Source organism: Callorhinus ursinus, unplaced genomic scaffold, assembly GCF_003265705.2.
Source record: "Callorhinus ursinus isolate GAN/ISIS: 27379988/994484 unplaced genomic scaffold, GSC_fseal_2.0 scaffold5, whole genome shotgun sequence".
In the NCBI taxonomy this organism is placed as follows: Eukaryota; Metazoa; Chordata; class Mammalia; order Carnivora; family Otariidae; genus Callorhinus; species Callorhinus ursinus.
In genome coordinates this window covers 22,044,405-22,066,020 of record NW_027397067.1, presented here as the reverse complement: position 1 = coordinate 22,066,020, position 21,616 = coordinate 22,044,405, and the positions used below count along the sequence as shown (strand labels likewise).

The 21,616-nt window shown below is 38.3% G+C and overlaps 1 protein-coding gene across 5 annotated transcripts in view; it reads left to right on the top strand.

Annotated features, from left to right (window-relative positions):
• Positions 1-21,616, top strand: part of EYA1 (EYA transcriptional coactivator and phosphatase 1) — a 357,490-nt gene that overhangs the window by 274,338 nt on the left and 61,536 nt on the right. For all 5 annotated transcript variants that reach the window (XM_073892885.1, XM_073892887.1, XM_073892886.1 and 2 more), the window contains 2 exons: positions 4,154-4,293; positions 5,620-5,703. In XM_073892885.1, the coding sequence (XP_073748986.1) occupies positions 4,154-4,293; positions 5,620-5,703 (224 nt within the window). The remainder of the gene's footprint in view (positions 1-4,153; positions 4,294-5,619; positions 5,704-21,616) is intronic.

Genomic DNA, 21,616 nt, shown 5'->3' with positions numbered 1-21,616 from the left:
CTTTATAGGGTCTTCAGTAACATATTGGGAGCTCTAACCCCTGTTTACTCTTCTACCTTCTGCTGTCTCATTTTTATACCACCAGTCCACCTCCTAAATACTTCTCAAATCTGTACTTCTGCCATGCGTGAGAAAGACCTCATTGACTCTAAATCTCCAAGTACTCTTGGATTCAGTTTTCACTTTACCTTCTCTCTTGGCTGATCGGAAGTTATTGATCATGCTCTCCTTCGGACGTACTCTTTCCTCTACAACACTCTAACCTTGGTTTTCCTCCTCACGCCCCACCCCGTCTACACACCCTCTATGTCTTTAATTATACCTGTTTCTTTAATTACATTAGGTATGGCATCAATTTCCAACCCTAAACCCAGCCCACATTTCTTTTCTGAGCTTCAGAGCAGTCTAGCAGCCTACTGGACATCTTGCATACCACAGACTCTTTTTTTTTTTTTTAATGTTATGTTAGTCACCATACATTACATCACTAGTTTTTGATGTACTGTTCCATGATTCATTGTTTGCGTATAACACCCAGTGCTCCATGCAGTACGTGCCCTCCTTAATACCCATCACCAGGCTAACCCATCCCCCCACCCCCCTCCCCTCTAGAACCCTCAGTTTGTTTCTCGGAGTCCACAGTCTCTCGTGGTTCGTCTCCCCCTCCGATTTCCCCCCCTTCATTTTTCCCTTCCTACTCAAGTTCAGTATGTCCAAAGCTGAATGTGAATTCTCATCTATACACTTCCCCATAGTCCCTTCTTCCTCAATCCCCATGCCTTATGCCTTATACCTTCATCTTCCCTGTTGTTAAACCACCGACATGAACATCATCCTTGACTTCCTGCTTCCTCCTCCTTTCCCTCCCAGTGACCCTTCAGATCTATAGCTCTCCCTATCTCCACTATCTGCATGAGCCACCAACAGCCCTCACTGAATTATCCTCCTGGCTGGTCTCTGCTTCTCAGTCTTGACTTGCCTCCAGCACCCACACCACACTGGAGCTAGAATCATCTACCCAACGGGTAAATTTGATTTCATCCCTCCATTCTTGAATTCTTTTCCTGCCACTCCAGCCTCATCTCTGTACTCTTCCTCTGCAGAGCCAGGTCAGATTGATTTTTTTTTTTTTCCAATTCTTTGACATCTCTCTCTCTCTCTTTCTCTTTCTCATTCTCTCTCTCTCTCTCTCTCTCTCTCTCTCTCTCTCATTCTCTCTCTCTCTCTCTCTCTCTCTCTTTCTCCACCTTCACACATGCTTATGTGCCTGCCTGGAGAACAATTTATATTCCATTTTTTACTGTTAACTTTGTTCTCCATCTTCAGGAAGCTTCTGTAATTATATAAATCTAAGGTATGTGGACTTGCTCTGTGGTCTCCAGGCATTCTACCTTTCTCATACCATTACCCTTCCTATATTGTTTTCTAATCTCTTAATTTTTGTTCATAAATCAGTGCCTTCCTCTGAATTTTATGCCCCAAGAAGGCCATATCTGTATGGTACATCCTTATACTTCAAGCTCCTGGTACAGTGCCTGAAATAGTATGGGCATGCTGTCATTGTTTGTTAGATGAAATAAATGCTTTTCTGAGTATTTTCACATTCATTATCTCAGTGGGGGTAAAGTTGAATAATTTGGAAAGGATTTTAATGAAACATGAGATGTCAGTGGATTAGAAGATTAAATTACTTGTTGAGTTGTTTTACACTAATAGAAGGAAGGAGAATAGAGTCAGGAAAACTGGTTAGGAGAGTAGAAGTGTTTAATCCCACCTCATAGAACAAAGAGGAGGAGATTTTTTTAAATCTAGCTTGCATCATTTAACTTTTATCTTCCTTCTCATAAGTTGAGGCCTATAAGGGGTGTGTGTGTGTGTGTGTTTTAATATTTAGAGGTATCGGATTGTCCATATTTTAGGGCTTCTTTTTCCACCTGGAAAAAGCTTAGATAAGATAATTTAAAAATCCACCTGTATATTTTGCTCACTGAACTTAGTTTCTTTGGGGGCAGGCTTACAGAAGTGAATAATCAATTTAATTATCACTTTTATTTCAAATAAAAAAGAGATGGAATATATTTTTAAAGATTTAATTGGGTTTTAACACAGGGATAAAGAAATAAACACCAAGAACTAAAGGAATGGGTAATCCATAGGAGGAAAGCTAGAGTAAGAAAACCTCGGTAAGATGAACTACTTGGAGAGGAAAAAATTTGCCCTAAACTAGCTGGAGTCAAAGCAAAAGACATAATGCGATGAGATACATTCTTAACATCTTTTAGCTTCTTGTCAAATATGAACTTCAAAAGGTGAAGAGCTCACAATTCAAGATGGACTTCTCAGTCAAGTACTTGAAGTACGAGTCAAATTAGATGCCAGTTGTGCCATTTGCAAAGTAAATGCTGTTTTGAAGCTGGTAAAGAGATTGGCATGTGTGGCTATCCAGGTTTGCACGGAGACGTAGTTGCAGAATTTTTAAAGAAAAAGGAGGTCAAGACTTTTTCTTCAAAACACAACTTTGAATTCACTGAGCTCCTTTGAAAGTATGTATTTCTTTGGAGTTCCTAATTCTCTATAAAACATAGAAGGCAGATGCTTGGTTTGGAACATTTTGAGGAGAGGATGCCACAGTCATCTGCCTCTGCAAGAAAAGGAACTAATGTGGATTTGGAGAATGTTAAACTTTGACCAGCCAGCACTGTAATCTGATAGTTCTACAAGATGGGTTAGCTCAAAAATGCATCCCACGGAACTACATAAGCTGATGTAATGAGTGGAGTTGTTCTGGACTTTCTGGTCATAATTAACTAATAGGCTTGCAAGTTATCATGGTGGTTTCGGGGTACCAGTACCACATGACTGGTGTGTATGAGGAACCTTACTGTCTTGTTTCCTATGGCAGAGGACATGCAAGAGTCTCATCTAAAAGTGATAGGAATCTGTTTAGATTTTAAAATTAAACAGGAGGTATAGGGCTGTTCCATGTGATTTAGAAATGGAATTTACTCTATCGAAGTCCATTCCTATCTACCCAAACTCCTAAGGCTTAAGTCCTAGACTTGGAGGTGATACTGAGACCACATGGTTTGACACATGGCTGGCCTTCTGGGTACAGTTGAGGATGATAGTATATTAACAAAGGCTACCAGATATTCACCTGTCCTCAATACTTTTCTGTTTGCTGAAATGTAATATCAACAACATCTCAATGAGAATTATCATTCCTTATACCAGCTTGAGAGATTCCAACCCATATCTAGTAGAGACATCTGGCAAAGACTTTGGGGAAGTAGAAATTGTCTAATGTGTGAACTGAAGAGAAGAAACTCTAAGGGATTTTTTTTTCATTTTGGAAGCAGGGTAAGAGTCTCACCTCCCCCAACTCCACAATCACTACTCAGCCGTTCCTCTAGCTGGTTGGAGGTGGTTCTTTATTTTATAGTTTAGATATAATTATTTCGGTGATTACTCCGAGTTACCCAGGTGAGCAATTTTAATGTGATGTCTGTTTGGGATTTTTGGTTCGGAGACTAAGATACAGTAAGAATCTGTGATGAATGCTGTGATGAATGCCCATAGGCATTGCCCATATATCCGTTCTTCCTTATCTTGCCACTCCCTTGTTCTCACATAAAATGAGGGAGAAAAAGGAGATTTTGAAATTTTCAAAGAAAAATCTGCCTGGCGATTCATTTTTTTCCACCCTGGAGTTGATTTTTCTTTTCTTTCTGTAAACCAGAAGCTTTTCATAGGTGAAAGAGTGGCTGGAACGGCACATGAGTGAACCTCTCTCAGTATGGCCAGGCACTGTTTGTGGAATGAAAGAAAGACACATACATGGAAGTGGGGGTGGGGGGGGGGGCTTTGTCTCATCGTGGAGAACCACAAAGAAAAACTAGGCAGCTTCCTACAGCCTGCTATCTTCCACCATCAATTAAGTTCTATTCATTTCTGATCACACGTTCTTTCAAAAGAATGGATTCTTGAAATCCAGTATCTCATAAATTATTTATCAGTGGAAGTAAACAGTAACAAAAGTGAATAGAATGAAATGTGTTTTACTCTTTAGACTTCCCCATGTGTTAAAATAAGGTTGATCTTGACACCATAATAACAGAACCAAAAGATGAAAGACCTTCCTGTATTTCTACAGAGTACAGTACAATCCACAGCCCATCAACACCCATTAAAGACTCAGATTCTGATCGATTGCGTCGAGGTTCAGATGGGAAGTCACGTGGACGGGGCCGAAGAAACAATAATCCTTCACCTCCCCCAGATTCTGATCTTGAGGTATGTATGTCATTGCCGATGCCCTGGTAAATAACAAGGTATCTTGGTAGTTATATGGTGGTTCTATACACCTGCAGTGTAAGCGGCCGTCATCAAGATGCCCAAATGCTTTTGTTACTGCTTTCTTCTCTATATTGTAAGTAAAGCATTTTCTTTCTCTTTCCTATTTCTTATAGGTAAAAACAATTATTTCTGTTTTCTCTGCCACTTTAACTACATGTAAAGCATCTGATTCTCTCTAATATAGTAAATTATATAATTTTGCTTGAACAAAATTCTCTTATACTGCTCTATATCATTGCCATTTTAATTGTCATACTAAAAACGCTTAAATCCACTTTGAAAATTAAAGACACACTTATATATATTGAGAAAGGAAAACCTGGGATGTTCTAAACTGAAATGGTAGTCCTCTTATGAGGCCTGTTTTGGTGGAGTTCAAAAACAGGAGGGATTAAATAAAACCTTGAAGGGTAGATTTCATAGCCTTGAATCCACTGCAATTCAGTTTCTGGGTTTTGCCCAATGAAATCTGATGGTGGAAAACATGCTTATTTTGGCTGAAAAGATGGAAATTTCCTAGCAGAACCTGTGTGTATGAATATATACTGGTATGAATGGAAAGGGGAAGAAGACAAGTAGGCTTGGGAGGCCTTTGTGGTATCTCAAAGATGTTTTTGAAGTGAATTCCTTTAAATCCGATTCCAAATACCCCGAGTGTGTCAAGAGCATGAGTGATGTGTCTGCTTAACTTGTTAACCATCTGCAATCTGAAGATAACCAGGCAGGAGTCATACATAACCCATCAGTGTGATAATAGTCCAAAGGTAACATAAGGTGAATAGATGATGTGAAGTTTTATGTTGTATGTACAGTTTTTAATACTTGGATTGATAGAAATAAAACATAAGATTCGCTGTTTTAAAACTTCTTAATAAGCAGAGAGAAGAGGTAAGAAAAACGGAATGATTTTTAAAATGATTGGCCCCTCTCTGTCTCAAGAAGCTATAAACAGATTAGTTTTAGCTCGTTTTTTCAGAATAATGAACTGAGAATCTACTTCAAAAGTCAAAAGGATATATATTATTATTTCTTGCCCATGTTTATATTGATGTCACTAATATTATCCTCTTAAACCTCACCTGAGGTTCTACTCTGGAGAAAAGCTAGGGGATGCTCTTTGGAACAGTTGTATTTTAAAAACATAGTAAATTCAGATTTTTCCTTTGTCTTCTGTTTCAAGCCTGCTTATTTATGTTGAAGTTAACTGAACAATAGGTTTCTCAACCAAGGGAAAGACATACTGATTCAGTTCTTCCTTTGTAGAGGGTGTTCATCTGGGACTTGGACGAGACAATCATCGTTTTCCATTCCTTGCTTACTGGGTCCTACGCCAACAGATACGGGAGGGTGAGTACCAAGAGACATCAGTTTTTAATTTCTTTAAAGTAAATATGCCTAGAACTGAATTTTTTATCCAGATGGGAATGTGGTTTAACTTTAAATAATCTAAAGCATGAAAGGGAGAACAACTTAATTTATTGATATAGTCAAATATATATGTAAGGCAAAAACATATAAATGAACAAAAGGAGGGGATTTTTTAGGTCCTTAAAAATGAGATAAACTTTATGCAATTAAATGCATTCTTATTTCAGACCCTAATGAATAAAAGTGTTTGGATACTATTCTAGGATGAAATATTAAAATACATAGAGACATAGAATGATATTTGGTATTTTTCTTTGCACCCTTCTTTTATTTTTTTTATTCACAACATATGCAGCAGAGCAAGTATTTTACATGTTACTGTCTTCAGTGATTAGCAGTGTTAGTATTTCATTTTCAAAACACCCATTATGAATGTCTTTATAAATCCCTTTGCTGTGAGGCTAAATTTATGTCAATGGTATGTAAAATTGGGCCTCTGAATGGCAACTGGACAAATACCTCCATGTTTGAGTTGTTACAATATTTACCCTGATGTGGTAGATAAAAAAGAATATTAAAGACTACCTTCTGTGAGTAGAAATTCAGCCTCAATGTTCTGCTTTTGGGCTTCTCAAAAACCTTGGAGATTCTTTTTGATCTATTCCTTGGTGATTTCATAAACCTTTCCCACACAAAAGCTGTGTTATTTAAAGTGGCTATAGGTAATTTCTGAAGTTATCCTGTGAATATGGTATTTCTCATTTTTTTAATCTTTAAAGAAATCATATTACAAGTCTTAACATCACTGAAGCTATTGGTTCAGAGCCTTAGTCACTTGGTGACTCCAGGTGTTTATCACAATTAAATGTTAAAATTAATACCCACAAAATGTATGCTCTCATTATAGATTCTATCCAGGCACCCATTCTTTCAATAAATATATATTGAGTGTCTGCCATGTAGGTATAGTTTGGCAGTGAAAGTTGAGGAATTATCAGTTGAGCTTCACAGTGCAGCTTTCCTTCTCATAACCCTGAAGTTACACCTAACCCCCCCCAAAAAGGCCGGAAAAATGCACATTTGTAAGAACAAGAATGTTTTAGAATATTCTACCCTTTGGATTTCTATTCAGAGATAAGATACTGTAAAACACAAAATGCCCCATCTTATCATTAGATTTTCTATGAGAAGAAGACAATGAACAAAAGTACAGTGTGATTATTATTAAGAAAAAAAAAAATAAAGCCATAGAATCAATCATTCAAAGAAAGTCTCTACTCTGTGGCTAACACATAATAAGGATTCAGTAAATATTAGCTGTGGCGTTTTTTTGTATTCCTCCTCCTATGAATACTATTACTAGTATTTCCACAAAACTACTACTTAACAAACTAAGGATTAATAGCTGAAATATCAATTGTGTACTTAGTAGGAAGAATCCTGAAGATCTTCTTAACTGAACCATTTTAATGTTCCTCAACTAACTCCTAAGGAAGAAAACATTGAAAAGAACATGCACTTAGAACACCAGCATTTGAAAACCATCCAGAAAATGTCGAGTCTTTGAAAGCTTTCTCACTAAGGACCGGATTGCTGCAAAGAGCGTTGTCTTGATCAGGGCTCTGTTCACCACTGAAAGGGACCAACTTCGGGTGAGGTGGTGAGCATCCCATGACCCAATGACCTCATGTCAGTCCCTGGCCATAAATCATTGCTTTGCACATGGAATTCACACCTAACCTAGAAACCACTGGAAGCTTAGGGTTTTTCATTCAGATCCTCGACAATATCTAAACAAAACATTACAAGTACCACATTTTATTTTTAAAAGTGTCAACCATTAGTATTTTGAGGCTTCATCAAATAGTATTTTGTTAGTTGGTTTAATTTTCTCATACTAGAGCATGTGATAAAAAGTTTTATCTCCTATAATCTCCAAAATCAAATGTATATATTCTTTAGTATGGGTGATGTGAAATATTTAAATGTAAGTTAACCATTCATTTATAAGTTGACAGGGATTGAGGAGAAAGTAACCTCAGAAGAATGATTGGGGAAGGTCTTCCTGAGCATGCATGACTTTGAACCTGAGGTCAGAATAAAAGAGGCTGGTTGATAATGTGACCATCAGCAGAAAGAGAGTTCCAAGCAGAGGAAGCAGTGAGCACGGAAGCAGGAAAAGGTTTGATGTTTGAGGGACACAGAGGCGAGTGTGGCTGAGCTCAGTGATGAAGATGCAGAGTTAAGATGTGGGCTGGGATGAGGGCAAGGACAAGCCAGGTCAAGAGGGTCAATCTCATTGCACATGCCATAGGAAGTCATTGGAGGACTTCAAAGGAGGACATGACAAGATCTGATTTCGATTTTTAGGTTATTTTGGTGTGTGTGGAGAACCCGTGGTGAGGGAGGAGGGCTGGGGAACAGAAGGGAGGTACTAGGGGTGACCCAAGGTACTAGCAGTAGAGATGAGTAGAGAGCTCACTGGATTCTGGATTCTATTGCAAATAGAGAAATAGGAATTGCAAAGGATTTGATTTGGCCTGGTGGGCAGTAATAGAGGGGAGGGGAAAAAACCATTCCCAGCTGGAAAAAAAAAAAAAAACAACCATTCCCAGCTGAGAAGCTAAGCAGCTGAGAGGCTAGTCGTGTGTTTGTTGAGATGAGAAGGACATCCACTTGGACCAGGCAAGAATGTGGTTGGAAGGTGAGCCTGGGACACATGGGAATAGACAGGCCTTCAGATGACAGATTTAGCGTCAACAGTACACAGCTCAGAATCAGAAGGTCCTCAGACACTCTTAGTCTGATTTCATCCTAAATGTTTGTGAACACCTTCTTTGTGCTGAACACCTGTTGTCTCAAAGCCATGGGGCATCCCTTCTGAAGACACATTGCTGAGGATGTTGAATTGTAGCCTGAAGCATGCAAGGAAGCTTGCTTAATGTTCTCTTTATTAGAGAACTTTAAAGTCAGGAAGAATTTGCTCTCAAATCTGATAATCATGCCTTGTAAAAATGTGTGGTTCAACAAGGCTTCTTCCAAACAATAATAATAGCCAAGCTGATCTGAACACCTTGCCTCCCTTTCATTTCTTTCACTAAGGAGGGAAGTCTTAAAGCAGTTGAAGGGCAAGCCTTATTTCTTGGAGCATAGTTTTGGTGGTGTCCCTGAGCATTGTTAAGGGAGCATGTGGTTGGGCCTTACTCTACAGGCATATAAAGAAATGAATGCCTGACAATGTGATAGCTGTTCTGTCTCTATGGGAACCAGATACTTGAGAAGTAGCTTAGTCACAGTAGCTTAGGCAACTCAATGAGTAGGCCATTCAGTAAGGGGATACAGGATCTGGTTGATATAATGCAAAATTAGGGCATGTTACAGCAATATGTACAAAAAAGTTTGAGAATGTCCCACCTTCCATGTAATCCTAGCTGTGGGAAGCAGGCATGTTGGGCATTGTAAGGAAGTGTTTTATAACAAAGGTGATGGGAACAAAAAGGGTGCTAGGTACATGACAGGTCTGGCTAGGGAAGAGAAAAGAAAGAACATATTAGCAGGAAAATGAAGTCCATGGGTGTGTTACCATAAATTAGGTTGTTGTTAATAATGTCTGTCCTCGCTTTTTTGGTTTAATGCATTTTGAAAAGTTGCTTTCAAATTAATCCATATCCCCAAGTTTCACTGAAGAAAACTAATCTTGATCTTTTTTCCATTGAATGCCTTTTTTAAATTAGACAATATAATCCTGTTGCTAATATCAGACCACATACCCCAAACTTATATTTCAAGTAAGTATTGCACTGATGTCCCAAGCATGGTTCCCCTCTTGAGGGAGGACTCTCCAGGATACCCATAGCCAATGGCTTCATTGTTTCAATACTTTATTTTTTATTGTGGCTTAACACCTGTGTCTCATATGGATTTGGGCTAGAACAGGTCCTAAAGATATTGAGCCTCACTCCTCATTTTACACAAAAATTTAAGCATGAACACTTAAGACAGCATAAAGCTTAGCATTTTTAACTCTAGGCCCTACTTATGAAGAATTTCCTATGTGCCCAATACTCATTTAATTCAACATTAGTCCTCTTAAACTGCTATTACCAAGGCCATTTTACAGATAAGGAAACTCAGACTTGGAAGGGGTTATAGCCCAAACATCTGATAAAATAAATACGAGTTTTGTTTTAATGTAGTTGAACCTTGACTATCAAAAAAACACAAAACAACAAAACAAAACCTTGAATCTGAAGCATAGTGGCCAGGGAGTAATATGTGTTAATATGTGGTTTAAATTTATGAAGTACCAATATGAGATCCACCAGTGGGAGATAGAAGGCATCGGATTTGAATTCATATAGCTCTAGACTCAAACCGAAGCTCTGACTTTTCAGTTTTTTGACCCTGGGTAAATTGTTTATTCGCACTGAGCTCCAGTTTCTTCATCTATAAAACTGGTGACTTGACTTGCCAAATTGTTTTAAGAATTCAGTTGTGTCACATATATCTTGGTAAAGCCAGGAGAAGAAAGATCTAAGTTGTGTCTTGAATTTAAAGGGCCCAGCACTCTGTCTCATTAGCAACAATAACCCAGTAATGAAAACAGCATATGTCACTGATTGATCTTGTATCTGCTGTCTAAACATTTGTTTTATAATGCACCAGACTTCTAGAAGGATGAATTTAAATCAACTAAGTCTCCCTAGTGAGTGTATAGTGTAATCACTTAGGACATTGAGCAGAGAAAAAATTTACAGGAGTTGAGCAAGCCAATTTCATTCAAACGCTCCCATTAACCAGTAAAGGTTGCTGTTCTTACCCTGTTTCAGAGCGAAACATTAAGCTCCAAAATCTTTTGAGGGATGATCCTCTTCTGTGGTGCTGGTCTAGATGCTGAATTCTTGGCATGGCACCAAAGTAGCAGTGTCCTCCTTGGATTGTAAAGGATCTGCTTACTTAAACAGAATAATCCCTCTATAGGAAGCTCTGGACCATAGGCTAGGAAATATTTATTAGCTGACCCTTTACTAAAAATGAAGGCTTTATGGGCCATATGCCTTCATAACTGCTCACCTCTGCCCTAGGAGTGCAGAAGCAGCCACAGAAAATAGGCGAATGAATAAATGTATCTGTATTCCAATAAAACTTTACTTATAGTTCCTAAATCTGAATTTCATGTAATTTTCATACATCATGAAATATTTTTCTTCCATTGGATTTTTTAAAAATCAAGACAAAACATCTAGGCCAGGAACTGACAGACCATATTCCATAGGCCAAATCTGGTTTATGGCTTGTTTCTATAGGGCTTTCAAGCTAAGAATGTTATTTAAATTTTTAAAGGGTTGTGAGAAAGGAGAGGAGGAAGAAGATGTGTCAGAGACTTTATATGGACGGCAAATTCTCCAATCTTTATTGTCTGTCCCTTTAGAGAAAAATTGGGCCTGCCTCTACTCTAGATCATGCTCTGAACTTCGTGGTGATTCATTTGGCTCCTGCCCTTGGGACATCAGGACAATTCAGTGACAGGCACACTGTGGCCAACTAGATTGTAAACTCAGTGCAGGTATCGTGCGTCTGGGTCTGGGTGCCCAGTGAAGCACAAGACACCACTTGAATTTGTTAGGGTAGGTGCAGTGGCTGTAACCAATAGGCCCAATATGTCATGACAATAGAAATTTATCTCTTTCTTAGTTAGTGGTCTCGAGTGGATCTTCCAGGTCGCTTGGTTTAGGCAAGGTTTGGTAGTGCAGATCATGGTTGTGCCATCTCACCATCTAGCTTCTGAGGCTTCTGTGATCACTGTCATCAGCTTTCTAACCCACAGGGTAAAACGCAGGGGGAGCATGAACGGGAGGCTACATGGACCAGGCTTAGAAGGGGCACACACCTCTGCTTACATGGCCCAGTGCAAACGAGGCTGGGAAGCATATGTCGCCTGGCTGTGTGTCCAGGAAGAAACAGTTTTGGTGGACAGGTGGACAGGCAATAGCAATCATGGTTCTCAGTGAAGAACTATTTGATAGATGAGTGAAACCCAAAGCACGCTTTCCACAGCAGCAGACCAGTGCCTGAAGGCTACGTGACAGGTGTGTCACAGAGTAATGAGTGGCCAGTTCAATCCCAGAGCACGCTTTCCTGATTTTACTTTCTTCTTTGGATATCAGTGCCGAGTTAGACCAAGATGATGAAATAATTCATGGTTCCAAACACAACTTTTAGATACCACAGAATGACATAGAATCTAAACTCTCAAAACAAAAGTTGTTTTGTTTTGTTTTTTTACCTTTAGTTTTTTGTTTCAAAAAGACAGTGTTTTTGACTGTCAGAGGGCTGTCCAGCTGAAAGATCCTCCTCCATTCATTTCTCTGTCCTTAACTTGACGGTTGTTCTCTTTCCCTTTCACTGCTAGCCCTTTCCTCCTAACTGGCAGGCGGTGAAATGTGTATTCCTGCCACTTTATGGAATGTGGCCTTATTTTTCTGCAGACCTGTGAAAGGGAATGCAGTGAATGAGCGCAAATCCCAGCTTTCTATGCACAACACTGGACTGCCACCACCCGCTTTGGACCTTCCTTGTTCTGTGGCCTCAGGAAAGCCCCCTTATATCTCTGAGTCTCGCTGGCTTCTGTCTTGATCTTCCCATCTATAAAATGAACGTAGTCACAGCCCTGCTGGGAAAACAAGGTACACCATCTAGAAAAATACTTCTAGGCCCTCCATCAATAAGAGCTTTTGCTTACTTGGGGATTCCAAGAAGGGAGTGGGCAATCAGAGAGGCAGTATTTTGTTGTTGCAGGTAGCAGAGAGGGAGAGGTGGAAGCAGAGCATAACTGTTTAGGGAAAAGATAGGCAAAATGGCTGGAGCTCTATGAAATGTGTTTAGAGGACCAGACTGGCAGAAGACGAGTAGCAGAAAATTTATTGAAATGGTAATAAAAATACCATACCTTTGTTGAGCTTGTATAGTTTACACGCCGATTTCACATTTATTATCCAACTGGTTCCTTTCTTCGGATGGGGAAACCGGGTCTCGGAAAAATTAAATGATCGGCTCCAGGAAGCACATCTATTAACTGACAACACCAGGAACATAATCTAGTCGCGTGATGGGTCCATTGCCCTCAAAGGAGGGGCTGCAGGGAACGTTGAGTGTGGAGATTTTGTACCGTAGGTGTGGGGATGCCACGAACAATATTAAAACAGTGGAGGGACATGATGGAATTATACAGTTTGGAAGATTAGACTCATAGCAGAATAGATCATCACAGTTCTCCTGGTAGGAAACAATCAAGGCCGAAGAAAACGGCTGTAACACTAGGAAAGGGAGAGATAGGAGAGTGGTTACAGATGAAATCTAGATAGGTCTTTTTTGACTGGATTAGCTGTTTAGGCTTTCGCGGAGGCCAACCCGGGTCTGCTCTGGTTTTATTCTTCTTCCTCCCACTTTGTACAACTTCTTGGCAGTTGTCCCATGTTTGGGATTCATTGGGCTTTCTCCACAATCAAAATTAATCTTTGGAATGGTGAAGCTCTTTTTCTTACTTTCCACGTGGGTATTATTTTCATGATGTTGAAAGGGAGTCTCTTAAGGAGAAAATTAAAGCAGTTGGGTGTCACATATCTAATCAGTAAAAATGACCTGATTAGCCCCACCACAAGCTTGGGTTTGGTTTTGTTTGGTTGTTTTTAATCATTCAGTCAGTAGTTCAATCATGGTTTCTTTGTCACGTGTATACACTCTCTCATGGTAATCCAGATTATTCCTTAATTGGCATCAGAACTACACCCGGCTCCTAAAACGTGGCATTTTTGTGCCAGCTGTTTAGTGATAGGAGCTCCTAAAATTGTAAGAAGTTAATATTCCATTGATGGTATTGATGACTTTACACAGGTGGAAGGAAAACAGTGGAGACTTTGGGTCGAACAGGTTGCATAGATCACTTACATAACACTTTCAGTGATATTTTTTAAAAGAAATAACATTTTTGCATGATTTTTTTTTTCTTCTCTCAGATAAGGAAGCTAATTTTCCTAATCTTCTCTTTAATCCTTCCCTTGTGAGCAGCCAGCATGGGGCGGTGGGGGAGGGGGGGTGATAGGCCCCTCCTGTACTCAGAGTGCCCATTCCTGTTTTTCAGCTTCTTTCCCCCCAGAACAAAAGATCCTGAATGAGAATTTATTTTAAATGACATCCAGGCCTTGTTTGTGGCTGCAAGGTTAGCATTCTAAATAAGGACTTGTTGAAGGGGTCTAAAACAGGTATTTTTGCGTTCATTTGGTTGATGCTGCCCAAAGATTTGTTGTCAACGTGAGCATACTTTACAAGATTTTCACATTGACCAACAAATCCTCCTAAACCTGTCCACATTGTTAGCATCACACCTCGCTGGGCCACTACAGCCGAGTAATTGCTTGCCAAGGGAGGCTTAGCTCCCCACATAGGATCAGTGCAGATATAATTCAGGAACCGTATCCTAAGTTCTACAAATTCAAAATCTAAGTACCATATCCTGAAGAACTAGTCATACTTTGGAAGTACTTGAACCATCATCTAGTAACCCTTTCTAGCCTAAGATTAATTCTTTAACAGCATTTTTAAAAACATAATATATTCTGTTTTTTGATCCAAAGCAGAATAGTAATTGCTAGGAGTTTGTGTAGATTTGATCTCATAGATGTAATAGGGCACACATTCAAAAAAGAGAGACACAAAAGACACCTAGTGTATATTTAAAATGTGCTTCTAAATTGAAAACAGAATAGATAAAAATTTAAAAGTAATATATATATATTTTTTTTACTTTCAGAAAAATAAATCCCCAACACCGTAGGTACTTTGTAGAACCCAATTACTAATTCAGAATGCTGTGGCTCTCTAAAATTGGAACAGTAGGGGCGCCTGGGTGGCTCAGTTGGTTAAGCATCAGACTCTTGGTTTCAGCTCAGTTCCTGATCCTCAGGATCCTTAGATCAAGCCCTAGGAGCTCAGTGTGGAGTCAGCTGGAGATTCTCTCCTCCCCGCTCTCCCTTCCTCTCTGTTCCTACCCACCCCCTAAATAAATAAATAAAATCTTTAAAAAAATAAAATTGGAACAATGACTTAGGTATTAAAATATTTCTTAAAGGTCTCAACTTAAAGAATTTAAATTGGATAAATGTCTATTGCTTTTTGTGCTTGCTTGGTTTATTTCACCTTTTTTTTTTTTTTTTTTTTGCTTTTCAGTTTAGAAAAATAAGATAGTAAGGGGCGCCTGGGTGGCTCAGTTGGTTGGGCGACTGCCTTCGGCTCAGGTCATGATCCTGGAGTCCCGGGATCGGGTCCCGCATTGGGCTCCCTGCTTGGCAGGGAGTCTGCTTCTCCCTCTGACCCTCTCCCCTCTCATGCTCTCTCTCTACTCATTCTCTCTCTCAAATAAATAAATAAAATCTAAAAAAAAAAAAAAAAGGAAAATAAGATAGTAAAAGAAAAGGAATAAAAAGGCAAATGTCCCAGGGTATGTCAGTAGGAACCAGAGTTACATTTAAAATAGGAACAGTTTTGGGTGCCTGGCTGGCTCAGTCAGTAGAGCATGTGACTCTTGGTCTCAGGGTCATGAGTTCAAGCTTCATATTGGGTATAGAGCATACTTCAAGAAATTTTGTTTTAAATAGGAACAATTTTTTCTCTTAATGCTTTACTGGTATATCTAAGCAGTAAAGAAAAATTGCTTCCTTATTAGTATTTGGTACTATTTTTAATTGTCTTTATAGTAAAACTGAAATGACATGGTTATTCTCTTTGGACTATACATTATCTGATGTAATATTTGGCAGTTGTGACGTTTTTAAATCAAAAGTAAAAATCTAGGGAAATATCTTTTAATACAATTACATAAAAGGAAGATATTTTTATGGTTGGATGAATGACTAGCTTTAAGATTTCTAGAGAAAGAAGAAAGTATTTTATTTTTATACTCAAAGAAACATTCTAGATCCTATTCTAAAAACCCAAGAAGAGATAAACAGGTTTTCTTTAAACTTTCTGTTTTGAGGCTTAAAGGACCATGGACACTCTGAGACACCCCGAGAAATAGAATTTTTGGGAAAGTAAATGAAAATGGGTTAAGAAAATCATTTTGAATCAGACTCAATTCTGTGTGTTGGGGGGTGGGGGGTATGGGGGTGGTTCATGTTTGACATCAAAAATAGATTAAATTGCCATTTGAAGCTAGGAAGTGAGAATTGAGGATGAGTGCATATGACCCTTCAAATATTTTTTGCAGCACTTACTTAAAAGATAGTTAAGATCAAATATCATGTACAGAGGCGCCTGGGTGGCTCAGTCAGTTGAGCGTCCAAGTCTTGGTTTTGGCTCAGGTCATGATCCTCAGGGCCATAAGATTAAACCCCACATCAGGTTCCATGCTCAGCTGGGAGTCTGCTTGAGATTCTCTCCCTCTCCCACTGCCCCTCCCCCTGTGCACGCACACATGCACACTCTCTCAAATCTTTTTTTTTTTTTTTTAAGATTTTATTTATTTATTTGACAGAGAGAGACACAGCGAGAGAGGGAACACAAGCAGGGGGAGTGGGAGAGGGAGAAGCAGGCTTCCCGCAGAGCAGGGAGCCTGCTGCAGAGCTCGATCCCAGGACCCTGGGTTCATGATCTGAGCCGAAGGCAGACGCTTAACGACTGAGCCACCCAGGCGCCCCTCAAATAAATCTTTAAAAAAAAAAGTACAAATAATGGAATTAGCAATGCAGTTGCAACTATAATATTTCTCAACATAAATGGGCAACAAAATAATCTGAGAAGCATGAACTTCAACCTGGTCACTGGAATAAAGCAAAAGTCATGTAAGAATTTACCCGTTGCCCCCCATCAGCAGGGATCTAGAGGAATTCACCATGAGGTCCCTTTGGCTAAGGTACTCTGCTAATACGTGTATTTTCCATGCTAGGACTACCCCAAATTTAAGACTCTGTCAAAACAATTTGTCATAATAGAAGGCACTTGGTACTTTATCCTTCTGGCAGTAGTTTTGTTGTGGGTGAAATAATTCAGAAAATTGTACTACCAAATGGCACCCTTCTCAAGTTGCACACACAAAACCTCCCATGTTATAGGGGCTACAGTACCCAAGATACGCACCTGACTACCCACCCTTCTCCTGCCTGAGACGCTATTTGTTTCCTGGCCTGACACCGACAAGTCATTCAGAAAGTCAGTCTTTCATAATTTATTAAGCAAATATATCTATAGTATATATTTCTATATATAATATATTGTGTATATACAGTATATATTTGTAATATACACTTGTATAGTGTAGTGGTGCTACCCACAATCCCTGCCTTCACAGAGCTTATAAATGAGTAAAGGAGGCTGCTGGGAGAGGAGTAACTCTTCAACAGTGGTCTTTGACTGGGGCACAACTGTTCTGAAGGAATGCCACTGGAAATCTACAAAGGGTGAAACCACAAAATCTCCAAAGGAATAACAATATTACAAAAGAAACAAGTCTCCTTGTGTTATTCGTGACAAGCATTCTCCTCCAGTAGCTATAATCACTTAACTTGTAAGAAATAGCCAATAATAGGATGTCAGATGATAACAGTAGTGTTGTGGATGAGAGAAAAAAAACAACAAATCAGGATCCACGGGAGCCGTACAACCAAAACCTAAATGCCAGAGGCCCTAAATGAGATGCTTCTAGGGTTACTGCTATTCTTAAATTACACTGGGAATTCTCCTTTGCAGCCGATCAGCATTGCCATGTGATATGGCCATTCTTCAATGCATGAGACGGAGGTCCTGTGGCTTCAATTATAAATGTAGAAGTTCCCCTGGTTTTCTGGAAAAGAACATCCCATGTGATAAAAATTAGTAGAGTTAATACAGGCAAAGCAGTGTCTGACATAGATTCTTGTGTATATCCTAAAGCTCACTTAAGCCAGGGTAAGGATTACCAAGCAAGGCCTAGCGCCTTCTTTTCAATAAACGGTGATATGCTGAGGAACTCTGCCAGGCTTTTGCAATTTTGGCTTTTTATAAAAAATGTTTTTGACATTTTAAAAGTATGGTGTGAGTGTGCTTTAAGTTTTCAAAATAAATATCCATAGTTTCATCACCAAAAGACAACCAGTCTTACCTTGGTGAATATTTTTTCTATATTTAATTATAGTATAATATAGTATAATAAATACTATAGTATAATACTATATAAATAATAAATATAAATAAATACTATAGTATAACAAATATAGTATAATAAATATACTACTATAATAAATTTATTATTTATTATACTAACTTCTAAGCATATACAAAAGTAGATGGGATAGTATAATGAAACTCGTTGTAACCTCTCTAAATTAACAATTGTCAAATCCTAGTTAATCTTATTGTATCTGCAACCTCACCACATCCCTCCCCTGCCCTGCTCTGTCCTGTGATTATTTTTGAAAGCAGATCCCAGATATATCATTTAATTTGTATATATTTCCATATGTATTTGAGACTCCATTAAAAGAATTTCTTAGACTAGAAATAGTAGATGATACCCAGTACTTTAGCTATCGAGCAAATTAATAATAATTTCTTTGTTATTAAATGAATAATCAACAGTTACATTTCTCTAATTATTAATTTTTATGTTAAGTTGTGATAAAGTACATATCATATAAACTCTACCTTAGTCATTTTTAAAGCATTTTTTTAAGATTTATTTATTTATTTTAAAGAGAGAGAGAGAGAGAGGGGGGAGAGTGAGAGAAGCTCAAGCAGACTCCCTGTTGCACGCAGAGCCCAATTCGGGGATCAGTCTCACCACCCTGAGATCATGACCTGAGCCAAAACCAAGAGTCGGACCCTTAACCGACTGAACCACCCAGGCACCCCCTTCGTCATTTTTAAGTGTATAGTTCAGTAGTAGTAAATACATTCACATTGTTAGACAACCAGTCTTCCTAACTCTTTTCACCTTGCAAAACTGAAAGTCTATACATTAAACAACTCCTCCTACTCCCCTGCCCCCAGCACCTGGCAACCACCATTCTGCCTTCTGCCTATATGATTCTGACTGCTCTAAATACCTCATACGCGTAAAACCATACAGTGTTCATCTTTTTGTGAATGATTTATTTCACTTAGCATAATGTCTTCAAGGTTCATTCGTGTTGTGTGCATGTGTCAAAATTTCCTTCCTTTTTAAGGCTAGATAGTAATATGCCCTCATATGGGTACATCACATTTTGGTTATCCATCTGGCATTAGGCACTTCTTGAGTTGCTTCTACATTTAGCTGTTGTGAATAAGGCTGCTGTGTTTATGGTTGTACAAATACCTTTTTCTTTTTTTTTTGCTTTATTTTTTGTACACCTGAAACTAATATGTCAACTGTACTTCAATTAAAGGTTTAAAATGCAAATATCTTTGAGACCCTGCTTTTAGTTATTTGGGGTTTATACCCAGAAGTAGAATTGCTGGATCACATAATAATTCTATGCCTAATTTTTTGAGAAACTACCATACTATTTTACATTTCAGCTGTACCATTTTGTGTTCTCATGAATAATGTACAAATATTCCATTTTCTCCATATGCTCATCAACACTTGTTATTTTCTGTCCCCTCCCCCTTTTTTTGATAGTAGCCATCCTAAGGAGTGTGAAGTGGTATCTTATTGTAATTTTGATTCATGTTTTCCTAATGATTAGTGATACTGAGCATCTTTTCTTTTGCTTGTTGACTATTTGTATGTCTTCTTTGAAGGAATATCTATTCAGGTCTTTTGCCCTTTTTTTTTTTAAAATCAAACTTTTTTTGTTGTTGAGTTGTAGGAGTTCTTTATATATCCTGAATATTAACCTCTTATCAGATAATGAGTTGTAAATCTTTTCTCCCAACCCATAGGTTGCCTTCTTGCTCTGCTAATTGGGTTCCTTGATACACAGAAGTTTTCAGATATAGTCTAATTTATCTGTTTTTTCTGTTACTGCTTATGCTTTTGGTGTAATATCAAGAAGTTACTGTCAAGTCCAGTGTCATGAAGCTTTTCCTGCAAAAGTATTATACTTTCACTCTTAAATTTAGGTTTTTGATCCATTTTGAGTTAATTTTTCTATATGGCATAGGGTAAGAATCCAACTTTGTTCTTTTGCATTTGGATATCCAGTTTTCCCAATGCAATTTGTTGAAAAGACTATCATTTTTGCATTGAATGGTCTTGTTACTGCTGGTGAAAATCATTTGACCATATGAATAAGAGTTTATTTCTGGACCCTGTTATATTCCATTGGTCTGTGTCTCTGTCTTTATGTCAGTACCACACTGTTTTGATTACTGTGGCTTTGTAATAAGTTTTGAAGCCAGGAAGTATGAGACCCAACTTTGTTCTTTTTCAAGATTGTTTTGGCTATTCAGAGTTCCTTGAGATTCCATATGAATTTTATGATGGATTTTTCTATTTCTGCAAGAAATGCCATTGAGAATTTGATGGGCATTTCATGAAATCTATAAACCACTTTGGGTACTATTAGCATCTTTATATTAAGTCTTCCCATTGAGTGTCTTTCCATTTATTGTGTCGTCTTTGATTTCAGCAACATTTTGGTAGTTTTCAGTGTACAAGCTTTTTGCCTACTTGGTTATGTTTATTTCTGTTTTATTCGTTTGGTGCTATTGTAAACTGAATCATTTTCTTAATTTCTTTTCTGGATTGTTCATTGTTAGTATACAGAAATGAAACTGATTTTGTGTGTTGAGTTTATATCCTGTAACTGTACTGAATTCATTTATTCTAACAGGTTTTTGTGTATGTGTGTGGAATCTTTAGAGTTTTCTACATGCAAGATTGTGTCCTTTGCAAACAGATAATTTTACTTCCTCCTTTCCTATTTGGATGGTTTTTCTTTCTTTCTTTTTTTTTTTTACCTAACTGCATTGGCTAGGATTTCTAGTACTACATGAAGTAGAAGTGGCAAAAGTGGGGCATTCTTGTCTTGTTCCTGATCATAGAGGAAAAGCATTCAGGCTTTCACCACTGACCAAGCTGTTACCTGTGAGCTCTCATATATGGCCTTTACTGTGTTGAGATACTTTTCTTCTATCTTCTCTTACTAGTTTGTAGAGTCTTTTCTCCAGTGGTTTTATAATTTTTAAGTTATTACTGTATGTCTCTCAAGTGTCTTTTAATCTGTAGATTCTCTCTCGATCTTTTTTTTCCCTTACGTTGTGTATTTTTGTTGAAGTAACCAGACCATCGGTCCTGTACACTTCCTGGTAGTCTGAATTTTCTTCATTACATCCCCATTGTGTCTCTTTGTCACGTATTTTTTTGTCCCCTGTATGTCCTACAAATTAGGAGCTAGACGCAGAAGCTTAATGAGATTGAGGTTTGATTTTTTTTTTTTTTTTTTTTTTGGTAGGAAGGTCAAGACTTCATAGTTGGGTATATCCTCCTAGTAAGAGATGCATAATGTCTGGTTACTGTCATTTTTAACACTTCAGGATTCTGGTTAGACAGTCTCCTTCAGGAATCCATTATAGAATGTTCTTATCCTGTATACCCTTTCTCCTTGAGTCAAAGATAGTTGATTAGGAAGGAAGAAACTCAAGAGTTGTGGGGGTGGGGACCGGTAGTTAAACCATAAGTTCATTAATTCAGCAAGTATAAGCAGATCCACTGTCAGAAATAAGATGACAATTCTTGTTGCAAATACCCAGGCGGTAACTGTTTTTGGTGAGGCAAAGTTTTGAGGTGAATCTAAACCACTTCCTTAATTTTGAGATTTTCTCAAGTATCTCTTCTTGAATAGCTCTCCAGTATTACTGAAGATGCTTGATTAAGGCTTCCTGGTCACTCCTAGTGAACAGAGTGGTAATCTCAGTGGCTCATGCTGAGTAACCT